Source organism: Mixophyes fleayi, chromosome 8 (assembly GCF_038048845.1).
Source record: "Mixophyes fleayi isolate aMixFle1 chromosome 8, aMixFle1.hap1, whole genome shotgun sequence".
NCBI lineage: Eukaryota > Metazoa > Chordata > Amphibia > Anura > Limnodynastidae > Mixophyes > Mixophyes fleayi.
In genome coordinates, this window is record NC_134409.1 from 97,047,365 (window position 1) to 97,062,449 (window position 15,085).

A 15,085-nucleotide genomic window follows, 5' to 3' on the forward strand; every position below is an offset into this window, starting at 1 on the left:
CCCTCCCAGGAAGTTTGTAAAAAAAAAAAAAATTAGAAAAAATGATATAGGAAACAGAGATAAAAAGGTTACAAAAAGAAAAGTAGAAGTTGGGAACTTTTGAGTGAACCCAGAGGAAAGGACAGGGAGGGGGGCGCCTGGTCTGGGACAGGGGTGTGATCTGCAACCCACACAAAACACGAGGCCAGATCATCTGTGACTGGAGGGCTAGGCACAGACATGACGGTGAGATTGACAGAGTGCTCAGCACTCTACCTGTGTGTCTTTTATCTGTATGTTTTGTAGATGGAGCCATGTTGTATATTCAGTCCGACTGTGCTTTTCATACGATCACCCGAGGAGTCCTCTAAACGTTATTTGTGCATTATATAGGGATAATATACATGTTCACAGAAGTGTCAGGTACATGCAGTCTAGTGTATATGGGCGTGTTTATGAAACGGCTTTACTGTATTTATTAAATACAAATGACCTGTCATTGTGTCAGTAATTTCACTGGTTATAAATATCACTATTTCAGCTCAAAACAAATCTATGCATTCAGTTACACTTCTTTATTCTGCCTAAGACTGCATACATATAAACTGTTGAGAGGACTTATTTGATTTGACTTAATCTGTTTGACCACAGTGGATGTTTTCTGCTTGTTTTCGCTGGAGAATGAGACATTTTAGTTTCTGTACCAAAACATTCTACAGATACTTTGGTCATAGTATAAGCATTGTGGGATATTTTGTACAGTGCCAAGAGGCACAGAAATCCCACATTCGTTTGAACTAAGAATTCCTGGTTATTGCCTAGATTATTGTAAGTTGAGTTTTAATTTCATTTTGCTTTGTAGTGAATCCAAAGTCTGATATTGAGTGCAGCATTGTTTTTGTGTGTTTCAGTGTTATTGAACCAAAAATTATAGGATGGGTTTAAATGTGTAATCAAAACGTTTATAGTCATTATTCATATGCAGTGGATAGTTGGAAGATATATAATTATCCACCATCCATGATGTTAGTGAAATTTAAAATTATAAAACCTTTTTTTTGTATTTATTGGGGTCATTTAACCAATGTATGCTTTGTGGCATAGTTTGTTTACTGCATTTCTGTTATTTCCTATGCTCTATGTAGCATTAGCATGTCAACACCCTTCTGATGCATCAGATGCACATGCATTAGTCAGTGATATAATATAAACCTGTCAGCTACTTCTTCATAGTTCCATTCTCTCTGTTTTTGTATGTTTTCACCCCAAATCATTCCTCATTGGAGTCTGTTTACCTTTCTTTTACTCTGATCTTTTTTTCTCTCTCTCTACAGATGGTCTTTTTGTGTTGCCTTTATACTATACCATTTTTGTTATGCATTTTTTTTGTTTAATTTTGCTGTATGCTGAGGTCATGAGACACATGTCTCTCTTTCAAATAGTTGTTATCAGTAACCCTGTCTTATGTCTTAACTCTATATGTGTTTCTTTCATTGACCAGCTGCATGTTGATGTAACTCCTCTTGCTGTCTCTTTATTGAGTGAGTGTCTTTTGTATCCATCTGTGGTGTTGGATGTCTGAAGCCCTAGGTCATGCTCTGTATGAAGCAGTCTCACTTTTCGGTAGTCTCTCGTGTGGTATTCAAAGGGTGAAACAGAATCTGCCTAATATCTCCGATGTCTCTCTGCCCCCCTTTGCCCTCCAACCAGAGGGATTCTGGCCAAGGGGTGGGAGTCACTTGCGTCCTTTCTCTTAGAGACGGCCACTCTGTAATTGGAGAAGAAAAGGGCTGAAGAGAGGGAGAGAACCAAATGTCAGATTAGACAGTGCTGGTCCTGGGGCTAAAATGTTATAGCAAATTATTAATTTAAATAGTTACAGCATAATGCATCCTTCATGTAGCTAGAATATACAGTTAGAAACTATCACAGAGTTACTGAGATGAAAGAGAAGTAGCAGGAGACAAATATATATTCAGAGACCACTGTTAGTGAAAGTGAGAGAACAGTATCCTTACGAGTTAGGTAAACCGCCCGAGAGCCATTTGACCTGTCTATACCATGACGGAGTCCTCTTACTTCAAAGGAAACTGGGAAGAGGGACAGTCGAGCATGAGAATATAAATAACCGAGACATATGTAGAAAATAAGGAGGTGAGACGTCCACATGTTGCCCAGGAAAGTGCCTTCTGCTTCCACAGAAAGAGGTGCCAGCACAGACCTGGAGGTATGAAGTGTCTGTCAGGCATGGAGACACCTGGTTAACCCAATATATACATACCTCTGTATCTCTTGTTTATGTGGTCTCTGTCATGCTCTTGTTTGTTCCTCCTGCCTCATTCCATTCTTCCTGCATTCACCTGTCCCACTCTTTGTATACAGCTGAATGTTCAGTTGCAGTCGATGTGTGTTTCCTCCTTACAGCCAGATCTGTTGAACTTCAAGAAGGGCTGGATGTCCCTGCTCGATGGCAATGGAGAGGTGAGAACCTACCTTGGTTGTTATAACACTTCTTTGTTAACTTAGCCACTGTAGTTTACATTGTGCCATAGGGATGGAGTGGGCCATAAAGGACATTAAAACACTCACTTGTATCCAGTCATTTGTTCTATATGTATCAGGTTAATGGCAAGTATTACTTTTAAGTTACATAAAAATTACATATAATTGCATTGTATTCTCAAAAGCTATATTAAGTAATAATCGAATCATCCTGGGTTAGGTTGAAATGAAGAACTTGGTAGTTAGAATTATCGTTTTTATTACCTCCAAACCAAAAGTTACTACCTGGCTACTTGATTGAGTGTACATTGTGTATATAATAGTGCTTCATTCTGGTTACTCTATAACCAAAGCCATAGTTCTCCCAAATTGGTTTACATATGATATTCTAGATACTTATCCCTGGAATAATTATTCTGTGTTAGATTAAGAAAGCTCAAACTAAGATGAACACTTTTGGAATAACCACAGCTCCAGCAGTGTAATGTGTCCGCTTTATAACTTACACTTATAACAAGTGCCTGTGATAGATGACAGCTGTAATGCAGCAGTGCTACATAAATATCAGCTGGCATGTGTAGTCCGTGTAGACGGAAGAGCAGTGTTCTTTTGCAGTTGGAAAGCCAGTTCATGAGACAGTTATTTTGGAAAATGTGTCGTGCTTGAATAAATGCTGAAGCTGATTGTGTACACCATAACATTTATGTATTCTCTCTTAGTGGAAGAAACACTGGTTTGTTCTGACAGATTCCAGCCTACGATATTATAGAGACTCCAATGCTGAAGAGGTAAGAAAACGGGTTTGTGAGCAGATATTCTGGGGGCTGTTTAGATACTTTGAATATTAAATAGTGATAGCATTGCAAACTGCTTTCTTCCTAACTTTGTACACTAGTCATATTCACTGTCTATGATGCATGAGTTTGAGCAGTCTGTCATTGACTTGTTTGTGTATAACAGTATTTAGCAAAAGTTAGCCTTAAAGAATACTTGTAGCTTTCTGAGCTTTTCACCTGTGGCCCCCAGCTTCTTCCTGCTTTATTGTCTGATTTCTTTGTTGTAGCTGGTAACACTTGTTTAAAATGCACAGATCTGTTATTACAGATAGGTGTCTTTATTTTATTAAATGTATTATTAAAACGTCTTGCTTCGATTAAGGATTAGAGGTTGTGGTGCATCAGGTTGCCTATCACTGATGTATAAGGTTGGTTATGATGAGGATGCAGAATATGTTGTCAGTGCTATTACATTTGTGGTGATATGTTGACCTGAATTAATTAATGGGGCATTTTATGGACTTGCCATGGAACTAGTGCTTAGAATTTAACCGTGCATGTATTAATATTAACTAAGATCAAGTGCTTTATATGGTTGTATAATTCTCTGGTGCTGTCTATATTTAATATCTAGCCACTCATATAAATATGGTTAAAGAGAACAAAACTGCTGTTTGGCACATCTATAATATCGCCCATTTGCAGCAGGTTGTTATGTTAGTAGGGTGGTGAATCTTTATCTAATTGAACAGATTGTAAGTGGTATTCCTGTAGATTGGTGAGTTCAGGCACAAGGGCAGGAGATGTCACCGCAGCTTATATGAGTGGAATTAATTTTTTTTTCTTTTTTGGATCCATGTCAGAAATCCTAAAGACTTCTTTGTAAAGTTTGATGTGACTTTTCCTGTTTTTTAAAGGAGGGAGACTGTAATATTCTATTAAACATTATTTTTTAATAGTTGCTTTTTCAGAGTTACCATATTCAATGTATTTTTACCTTTATACTTCATATGATATTTTTAGTTTTGGGGTTTTAAGATGACCAAGTCCGAGTGCCAGATATACAATTATCTGCTTTAAGAAAACATCTTTTTACAGATGCTGCAAAATTCTAGTGACAATAGACTGGGTTTTTTGAAAATGACAGCAGATTAGGTGAACTTTTTTTAGGTGAACTTGTATACATACTTTACTGTGGAGATAACTGATTTTAGGTGTTAATGACATTGATTTAAGATTAATGGTATTTGCTTCACTGCTGTATCATAACATGTTCCTCTCCATTACTGCAAACTCCGCTTTAATTGGCAAAGAAACAAAAAACATGCAGTCTTCTTTGTGAACAAACCTAAAACATACATTTGATTTATTAAGGGTTGATTAGCACTAGAAACACGACTTGCCAATAATTTTGCTATGCAGACATGCAGAATTTGGGATATTCTCTTTGCTGGCCTTGGCACACGGTGCATCAATAATTATATTTGAGTCATAATGTCATTGGAGAAATATATTAACATTTCATTGCATTAGCATGTTTTGAGAAGGGTATTATTAACATTTAGCATCAATCCTGAATTATGTTGGTATTTATTCCTATTAACCATCGTGGCCTTGTACCGTACTCTTTTATATATTTGAGATTTATAAATATAACGTGAATTGGGTCACTAATTTTCCTGCCTTGGTAGAACACTCGGAATTTAAAAAGCAAACAAACTGGTATACCCACGTGATATGAAGTTTGCTTGGGCCCCAAAACCATACTTGCTTACTTGTCCAGAATGTCTGGGAGACTCCCAAATTTCTGAAAGGGAGGTAAAAAATGTAGGCAACTATGTAGAAAAGCCTTTACTTCATTTTGAATGCTAAAGTAAACCTGTTATTAGCCTTACCCGACACTTCTCCTGTTTATTCAGGTGTATTAAAAGCCTGAATTATGGGAAAGTAAAGTGTAACGCCCCCTTTGGAGGGACTGCGCAAAGCCACCCACTTGGCAGCAGGTGAGCATCACAGCCAGGAGTGTGGCTAGTAGAGTGTTCAACACTGAGCCTGTCCCTGAAAAACCAGAAGTGTAGTATGATACATCGGGGGTGTAGCTAGCGGTAAGGCACAAAACTTTGTAGATATTTAGTAGTGACATGGGATCCAAGTCCTTATAAGGATTGCTAATTCCTGCCATTAAAGGTGTGAGCTAAGAGCATTTTTCAGGGTTCTTGAGGGGGTCTGGCAGCTGCATGACTACTATGAGAGTTGACTAAAGATATGCACACAAAAGTGACAGTGTCCACCCCAGAAGAGAGAGTAGGGCATTCGTTGACTTACAGCCGTTTAAAGAGAGCAACGTCTGATGGAAAAGAGACCACATGAGAGTGACAGGCAAGTGGGAGAAACAACAGGAGTTAAGCTGCAGAGTGCCTGAGAGGCAAATATCTGTGAGACTCATATTTTAAATAAGTTAACACTTCATTGTAACTGAGCTGTGCTTCAAGATATGTGCTGGAAAGAAATACGTTTGAACCCTTTATTCCAATGCAACTTATGAGCTGTGTTGCAGTGGGTAAGGATATAATTAAAGTTAATGCATTCTAAGGACGTGGTGTGGCACCCATTCATTGTCGACTGTAACTGTATTGTGCGACCTTGCTCACCGCATCGGCTCCACATTCAACTTTAAGTTGTTACTAAACCTACATGTGCAGGGGCGCCTGTATTTTTAACTACACACTGTATCCTGGGACATGCACCTATTATACCACCCCACAGACTTACAATGGGCTATATAAATTAAACTATCTTATTGAAAAAAGGGGAATGTCCTGGGGAAACTATTACATAAAGGAGCCCTAAACATATATACAGTCTTATACTTCATAAAGCAGAATAAGGATTACTTTGCCCATATTGTCACCATGTGAGTATATTTATATCTTTCTGCTTGTGGTTATGTATAAGGTGTGTGAGCGCACACTTCTTTGGCTTTTGACTAATATCAATTCTAGTACTGTCTTAAGTTAGAGTGGCAACTGGCAACCCTCAGAGTAAGACAGTCTACCTTGGTCATCTATGGCACTATATATTTTATTCATTACATTTCCACATGTTCATCTTTTTTATTTTTGTTTTCTTTCTCTGAAATGGCATTTGTGGTTCAGCCTTATGAGCTCTATGCCTTAGACCTAGTGCAATTAGTGTTGTCCTGGAGCTCCCACCTCTCTGCCCCTCTGGAGCCTCCCATTTTGAGGCGATAAAGGGGGAATTCAATTACTAGTGAAGTCTCGATGGCGCCTCGTGTGATGAGACTGCAGAATGCTACTGCACTAAAACATTGCTGATTTTTGTTTGTGTCATGTAGAGGTATGAGGAAAAATCTGCTATGCTTTTACTTACTGGTAATACCAAGAAGAGCTCCTGAGGCTCCGACAGGACTTTGCATTGAATTGAATTGCCCCCAAAAGATTTAATTAATTTTAATAAAATCCCAGCAAATGGAGGGGTTCTGAATTAATTTTTCATGGCCTAAGCTTTCTAGGACAAAAGGGCCTTTCTATGGACTGAATATGTGTATATTCAAAATATGGTGCCTCATTTAGCACTGCGTGCATATCCTGCTAGAAGGTGCTAATGCAATTGCATTACAAGGGGTGCAAATGCTATATATAATGTCCTTTGGTACAACATGGTGTCATTAGATATGTGTATGCTGTTTTAAAGTACACCTGTCATCTACAAACCGTGTAGGCAAGAATGCAACTTGTCAATTCATTAGGAATTAGTTTCAAGTATGTCAGTGGTTCCTGTAATTGTAAGGCTACTTTCTCAAGAATAGTGGTTAAGTTTATAAAATGTCCGTCTCCACTGTGTGTAGGTGACATATGCAATTTCATTTTGAAATTTGTCATTGGAAGGACAAGTCCAGGTAAATTAAACAACTTTTCAATAAGCCCCCTCTTCCTAACTATTGAAGCTATTGGGGTCCAATGGATGGCAGCTGCACATCCACAATAGTGCTGGTTGCTTCTCCAGGCATAAATTCAGCATTGGACCCCCACATTTCTACCAGTTGCGTGAATGGTGGATTTATTGTTTAAATGTTTTTATTTGCCCTGGGTTCTCTACAGCATTGTGTTTTATGGAGTGGTTTTGCTACAAAGTAACAATCTGCATTAATTTTGATGGTTTGCCAAGCCTTTTGTGTATGGATTAGGGAAGAGAACAAACTGACTACTACAGTGGTGAAGCCTAAGGCAGAAATGGAAGGTAGGAAATCCACCGTATTGTTTTGTATGACGTTGCCATCTGCCATATGGCCACTGATGGTGATCTATCAAAACCCAATAATGCAACCCTGGCTTGCCACAAGACACTGCGCCACTTGGGCAGCGCTAATATAGGTGTGATGGGTTGTATCAGTAGGAGAAGTGATTGTACTGTTTGACATGTTTTGGGCAATACTACTACCACCACACAGCTGGCATATTAGTGGAGACAACTACTAATGATACATTTTGGGGCATTACTATTATTAGTGGATTATTATAGTGGGCAGCACGGTGGCTTAGAGATTAGGACATCTGCCTCACAGCACTGGGGTCATGAGTTCAATTCCCGACCATGGCCTTAGATGTGTGGAGTTTGTATGTTCTCCCCATGTTTGTGCGGGTTTATTCCGGTTTCCTCCCACACTCCAAAAACATACTAGTATGTTAATTGGCTGCTATTAAATTGCCCTTAGCCTCTCGTGTGTGTGTGTGTGTGTGTATGTGTTTGTTAGGGAATTTAGACTGTAAGCCAATGTAGCAGGGACTAATGTGAATGAGTTCTCAGTACAGCGCTTTGGAATTAGTGGCGCTATATAAATGATGATGATGATTATTGGGCATGTCTGTATGCTGAGCACTGTAATTACTGAGTACTGCAACTACTGCTATATTATTGTCTATTACTACTAGTGGCTTATTAATGGACATTACTGTATTGTGGACATATTACTGGGCACTATTAATACTGCTTTATAGAATGTTTATATGGCATTAAGGCTTTACTACAAATATTATCACATTAATAGTTTCTTTATTGCTACTACTGTACATATTGGTAGACTACTACTGGAAGAAGTGGATCTTATTATAACTGCAGCTGCTGTATACTGATCATTTGGGATAGACAGATGCAATGAGTAATGCTGGCTTGGGTGTCTAATTTTTATTTTATTTTTTCAATTAAATTTTTGTTGAAGAAATGGTACAAACAAGATGCATAAACAAACAATTTTAAATAGTGGCATGTCTTCAGTTAAATTTTAAGTAGTATCTATAACAAAAAGTGGAGGAGAGAAATGGTAAGGTGCAGGGTAAAATCCAAAGGGCTGTGTAATATAGATTCTGGGGTTACGATGGTAGAGCTTCCTTTCAGAACTCAGAGGGTAGAGACCGCCCTAGAGGGGCTTACCTGGGTACTTCTTTGTATGAAGAGCCAGGGGGCCTAATTTTTAGAAATCTGAACTTTTGCTTCTACTACTAAATGGGAGACCAGTTTTTGTCTGTACCTGCTAACTTCCTGGGGAGGTCGAGAGTGTAGAAAACAGGGATTTTTTTTACTTTCCATTGCTCTAGCACTGGATTGTGATGGGATGCACCCTGTCCCAAAAAGGGACCATTTGTGGGCAAGTCCACCAGTTATGATCTATAGTTCCCCTTTGGCCACTGTCTTGCCAGGAATTTATACTAGCTTTTGGAAATGTTTTGGAGAGTTTATCAGGGGTATAATACTGCCTGCAGTAGATTCTATATATGCGGTCTCTTTGATGCTGTTGGAGATGGAACTTATGGCATCTTCCTCTGTCCTCCTGCCAACATAATTCCTTGGGTGGGGAACCCAAGACACACAATCTCATTCTCTCTAATGATGACACTAGGAGTTAAAGGTGACTTTGTGTAGCAGATTTTACAGGGTTGAGATCATACCTTTTCCTCAGTGGAGACTTCAGACAGATGCCCTAAATTTGGGGGCTGGGTTCCGTTGGAAACTTATTGAGCGGAGTTTCATAAGAAAATTCTCATCTGGAAAAATGAAAAAAATATAGATGTAACCTAGTGGGACTTCTGTGTATCTTCCAGGGATAACCAGAGTCTCTGGTTAGCCAGGTCATTAACAACTCTATATAAGCCCACATTCAAAGCTTAAAGTGGAAAATGTGGGTTGTCAAAGTTTAAGTGTAGGAAGAATGTTTTATAATCTAGGTGGGCACTTGTGTCATGGAAGGCAAAGGTAGCTGTTATTAAGCTCAGATGCATGGCTTTATAATATAGCTTTAAATCAAGGAATCTAAAGAATGGAAAGGGATATTTTTGGGGGTTTGTTGCTCCATATAAACAAAACTAAATACTAACTGAAGACCAGGGGTCATATTCAATTAGCCCCCAGGTTTGGGACTTTAACTGGGTGGGTTTGGAAGCGATACAATAACTTTGGAACAAAGTTAATTTTAATTGCTATGATCCTGCACAACCAAGAGATAAGCTTATTTCAGGATAGCAAATCTTAAGTTTTGTTAGTACATGGGGGAAGTTTTCGTGGTAAAGTGCTATAGGCAACATACGAAGAGGTAATGAACACCTCCAAATATATTATGTTTTGTTTCTGCTACTTAGATTGAGCCGATCGGATAGCTTTCTCAGTTTGTGATGGGACATGTAGAGGCGTGGCTTTCGCCTTAGAGAAATTAATTTTATAACTTAAATGTGCAACATATTCGGTTAGTAAGCTGTATTGGGTAGGGATAGATGTCTGGGAAAGACAGAAGAATGTCATCTGCAAAAAAATAGATTTCGAATTGGCACTGTACCGTCAACAGATGAGAAAGTCCTGATTAATGCCGCAAATGCTCTATGACTAGGCCAAAGACCTGGAGCAGGAATGGGCAACCTTGTCTAGTTTCATTAAAATTTGAAATTGAATCTTAGGGGTTGTCATTCACGATTACTTTGGCCAAGGGTTTGTATACAATGCCTGGATAGCTGCAATAAACTGTCCAGAAGTCTCAAAGTATTAAGTGTTTTCAACACAAATGTTCTAGAATTACCACTGGGGATTTTCTTATATTTATGATTTGGATACAATATATTGCCCGTCTTGTGTTGTCCCAGGCCTGTCATCCCGAGATGAACCCCACCTAATCCTAATGGAGCATATATGGGAGAACTCTATTGTGTCGATTGTCCAGCCAATGTCACAGTTGGCAAATACAGCCTTAAACATATGTAAAAGCACCTGCACTTATTGTGGGAGGAACCTGGGAAAGGGATTGGAGAAGGCTAGTTGGAAGGATTGCTTCTGGCCTAAAGTGATGACCATGGGGAAAGAGAGGTGGCACATAGGGCGTCTTGTGGTCCTTCTTGGGCAAATAGCACATAGAGAAGCATGGCGAGAGAGGTACGGGAAGTTGCTCAAAATCAGTCCTCTAAAATCCAAACAATTTAACACTAATTAGGAAACGGCCAGAAAACCGTTAAGTGGGGCACGTATTTCAAAACATTGTCCATTTAGACATACAATAATTGCTTGGTCCCAAGTATTTTAAAGGATTTGTTTAACTACTTGCATAATGTAGTACAAATATGTAATAACAAACAGGGTATATAATAATTCCTTTTAAACTGTCTCGTAAAATAAGCCAAATAGGCTGAGAACAAACCTTAAGGTTATATTAAAATAACAATTATGAGGTAGAACATCAGAATAAGTAATTTCTTAACAAAAATGGAGAAGTAAATGAAAGTGTAAGTGATGAAGTGTGAAACCTTTCGGGTCCATGGTCCTGGTTCCTCTGGGCTCCGTGGCCCACTCCTTAGTTGGTGGTCTCTGTAGTTTTGAGGGTGTAAGTCGTCTGGAATCTAGTCTTGAGTGGATCTCTTGGTAATTTACCATTAGCCCTGCATATGGGACCAGTCAGTCCATTTGTATAGGCACTGTGATGTCTGACAGTTTGTATAGCAGAGCATCAAAAGCAACTTGGTGCTCTGGTATTTTGCATGTGTCCTAGTGAAGACAGTGAGTGTTTCAGCTCCTTTATAGATTGGCAGTCCCCAATCAATTGCTTGTGACATTAATGAATATATAATGCATTCCTGTTGTCTAACTATTTTTATTGATACAAAATTTCAGTAGACTTTGCGTGCTGCCATTTGGACAAGTCAGAGCCACATTTGAGGCCCTGAAAATCTAGCAAGCTGTGCACCATTGATCTTTTAAAACTGAAACCTGTCATTTGAAATATTATCTTACATAATCTCCTCATTTAGGGAATGTAAATTTGTGGAGCTCCCTCTCATTTCAGATTCACTAGAAATCATTATTTTCCAAAATTCAGATTTCAAGTTAGATTTTAGTGGTGCAGCCTGGACAGGGCTGGAAAGGCATAATAGCCTTTGCTATTTATAGGGAAGCTCTCAGGGTTCGAAGTATGAATGGTGTGTATGATGGGGGAAATCGGGAATTCCTCATTTATCATTATCTAGGTCTGTGTATCTGATGAGGACACGTGTACAGAAAACATTTGTTATGGTCTATAGCTATGAAGGTATTTAGGAATTTTTTTGCTGGTTGATTGAGTGTTTTTTTTTTTGTTTTTTTTTTATCTCTTTGAATACATGTTCTAACTACAATTGCTAATGGCATATTACATGCTGTAGAGAAATAGGTTAGTGCTAGCAAGCTGCAAAAATCTGCATTCAGGCTCTGTCACCAGATGAAAGGTCTGTAAGTGTTCTATGGATCCATAATGGAATTTGTACATTTTTGTGAATCATGCAAGCAAATGTTTTAGCCTTTAGTAAGAGCTTACAGACCAGTTTGTGCCAAGTCCTATGTGCTCTCAAACAGTGCTTTTGTTTTTGTATTTTTCTCCTTAGGCAGATGATTTAGATGGAGAGATTGATCTCCGGACTTGCACTGACGTGCCTGAATTTAACGTACAGAGGAATTATGGCTTTCAGATTCATGTGAGTGTAATATTACACACAGGGATTATTAAGTTGATATTTTTTAAAGTTGAATTCTATGCCATTTAAAATTGCATTAATGAGTTTTCTACAGCATTGTATCTAGGCCCTGACCAGAAAACAATGATGATTTTTAATATTTTCTAGCATAAATCTTTGATCACCTCACACTACACATTAAATATTCACTGGCTTATTTCCTTATTACCCTTTTATGAATTAGTCACTTCAGTGTTGAGATTATTTATAAGTGTAACTATGTCCGTTTAGACATGCATCCTTTTGGTTGTAATTACGTATACAACTTGTTTCTGCTTTTGTTACTTTATTTGAATCTTCCTATTTCACATTTCTGTTTTATTGGCCTTTGGGTTATATATTTTGCTATACGTTCTCTCCTTTTAAGCTGCCCACCCTCTCACCTCGTTATGCGTAATTATCTGAAAGCATGATTGTTGATTACAATGAAATAGATTGGCTTATCACTTTTTCACTCATAGTTGCCATATTCCTTTCTGGAGACTGGAATATTGAAGCCATAGCAATGTTTTTGTATCAACAAATTTCCAGGAATATACAATTAATAAAGCTGGTGTAAGATTGATATGTTGATAGTTTCAGAAATTTACCCCCAATGAATAAGGAGGAATTGTTAATGTGGAAAAAAAAGCAAGCAAGCCTAATCATAATGATTTATATAGTGTGGTCCGCTCTACTCGGCTACTTGTAGTGTGACTGTGGAGATCGGCACTTAAAGTTTACTTGCAGATATTTTGGTGGTGCTTTGTGGATGTGACATTGTGGTAGTTTGCAAGAGTACTCCAATAGTGGCAGGCACTTTGCTGATATGATACGGTAAAAAGAATGCTGTTGGAATTTTTTTTTATATTTTCTTACTCCCTTCTTCCTTACAGACAAACGAAGGTGTGTTCACGCTTTCTGCTATGACTTCTGGGATACGCAGGAACTGGATTGAGGCACTGAGAAAGAATGTTCACCCAGTTTGCATACCTGATGTAACCAAGTAAGTCATGGGTGCTTGGGCAGGTGTGTTATGTAAAATGATTTCTGAAGACAATTACAGTGTAGTGAAACTCTTTACGGGAGTCTGAAAATTACTGAATAATTTTTTATTTTTTTTAAACTCTTTATTTGAAGAGGAAACAACAGGAACTGTACATACAACATTTTTAACAAGAAAAATCTTAATAATCAAGGTGTTTCCTCTAAGTTTTATACTTTTATATTGGTGGGGAGGGTGAAAAGGGAAGGGAAGGAGGGGGGTAGAAAGGCACAAATAGTGTCAACAATATAGCTAATAAATAGATAGGCACGCTAACTTGGAACATTGCTAGGAAAAGCTGGGACACATAGTTACAATGGCTTCCCGAAAGAGAAGTAGCATACAAACATTACTCACCAGCAGCGTACCATATCCAGCCTGAGGGGGTCCAGAGGCGGCCCAAAAGCTATGTTCCAACTGCCGGAGGAGGAGCCGTATTGGATAGGCAGCTACGGCTTTCTAGTAAGTACCACGGGGCCCACACCTTATCGAAATTATATGATTTATCATGGAGGTAACGTTATACTCTCCATGCTTGCGACATGTCCTATGTACGACCGTAACTCCTGCATAGAGGGAGCCCTAGGGTCTTTCCAGTGCTTTGCTATTAGGGATTTAGCGGCTGCCATAATATGGGAGATAAGCTTGTTAGAAGGCGCGCTCTCATCAGGTATAGGGCGAGAGAGAAGGAATGACCAAGGATCCCTACTTATCTGTTGTTCTGACACAGAGTTTATGAGTGTAAGAACCATGTTCCAGAAAGGAACTATACGAGGGCAGGTCCACCATATGTGTAGCATCGTACCTCTCTGGCCACATTCCCGCCAGCAGCTCGGAGTAGCCGTAGGGAACATTTGAGACAACTTAACAGGAGTATAGTACCACCTATAGTACACTTTATAAGCAGTTTCCTTAATCAAAGTAGAGATCGAGCTCTTGGCAATCCCCTCCCTGACCTCCTCCCAGCATAAGTCTACTGGGGGAGGACCCAAGTCATTTTCTCATTCCCGCTCATGTCTGCCTGGAGTATCGAAAGTATAATCTATGAGCCAATTATAGATCTGGGAGATCTGATCATCCCTTTGGTGAGAGGTGAATGTAAACACATGTACTCAAAGGAGGTCGGGGCCCGGAGAGCCTCCTGGGGGGGCAAAGACATGACGAAGTGTCGAACCTGGAAGTACTCAAAAAGGATTGGATGGAACGGTTCAAAATTATGATGAAGTTCTGACATGGAAGCCCAAGTTCGATTAACCACCAGGTCCGAGACCACCCGTAATCCCGCCTTTATCCAGAGTTTAAATTGCTGGGTTGAATTGCCAGGAGGGAAGTGTGGGTTGCCCCAAAGGGGGGAGTCAGAGGTGAAATAGAGGGAAGACAATTTATATTTGACCCGGCATGAGTCCCAGAGGGATAAGCAGAATTTAAGAGATTGAAGAGAGGAGGCCGCTGGTGGTCTATACATATTGGCCAAACCCCAGAGTGATGCCATGGTGGGGACCCCCACATAGTGGGTCTTCAGGTCCACCCAAGCTATGGACTGGTAAGGCGCAAATTACTGATTAATTTTGACAATTTTGTATGGTCTTTGCCTCTGCCCATATTGTTAAATGGGGTGGCAACATATTATAAATACTGCATAATTCAACACTTTATACAGTATAAAGTCAGTCGTCAGTAGAAGGTAGGTAAGGTTTACAAAAACTGGGGAAGGCAAACAATATGCTTTAACCCATAGCACAGATCATTTTAATTTTCTGAAC

General features: G+C 39.1%; 1 protein-coding gene across 5 annotated transcripts in view; it reads left to right on the top strand.

Moving 5' to 3' along the window:
• Positions 1 to 15,085, top strand: part of TRIOBP (TRIO and F-actin binding protein) — a 48,305-nt gene continuing 33,220 nt past the window's right edge. The window contains exons 1-6 of one of the 5 annotated variants that reach the window (XM_075182933.1): positions 1 to 225; positions 1,314 to 2,206; positions 2,362 to 2,460; positions 3,201 to 3,269; positions 12,170 to 12,259; positions 13,174 to 13,283. In XM_075182933.1, coding sequence (XP_075039034.1) covers positions 2,147 to 2,206; positions 2,362 to 2,460; positions 3,201 to 3,269; positions 12,170 to 12,259; positions 13,174 to 13,283 — 428 coding nt within the window. In that variant the 5' untranslated portion in view covers positions 1 to 225; positions 1,314 to 2,146. The remainder of the gene's footprint in view (positions 226 to 1,313; positions 2,207 to 2,361; positions 2,461 to 3,200; positions 3,270 to 12,169; positions 12,260 to 13,173; positions 13,284 to 15,085) is intronic. The other 4 variants (XM_075182934.1, XM_075182935.1, XM_075182936.1 and 1 more) reach the window with 4 other exon arrangements.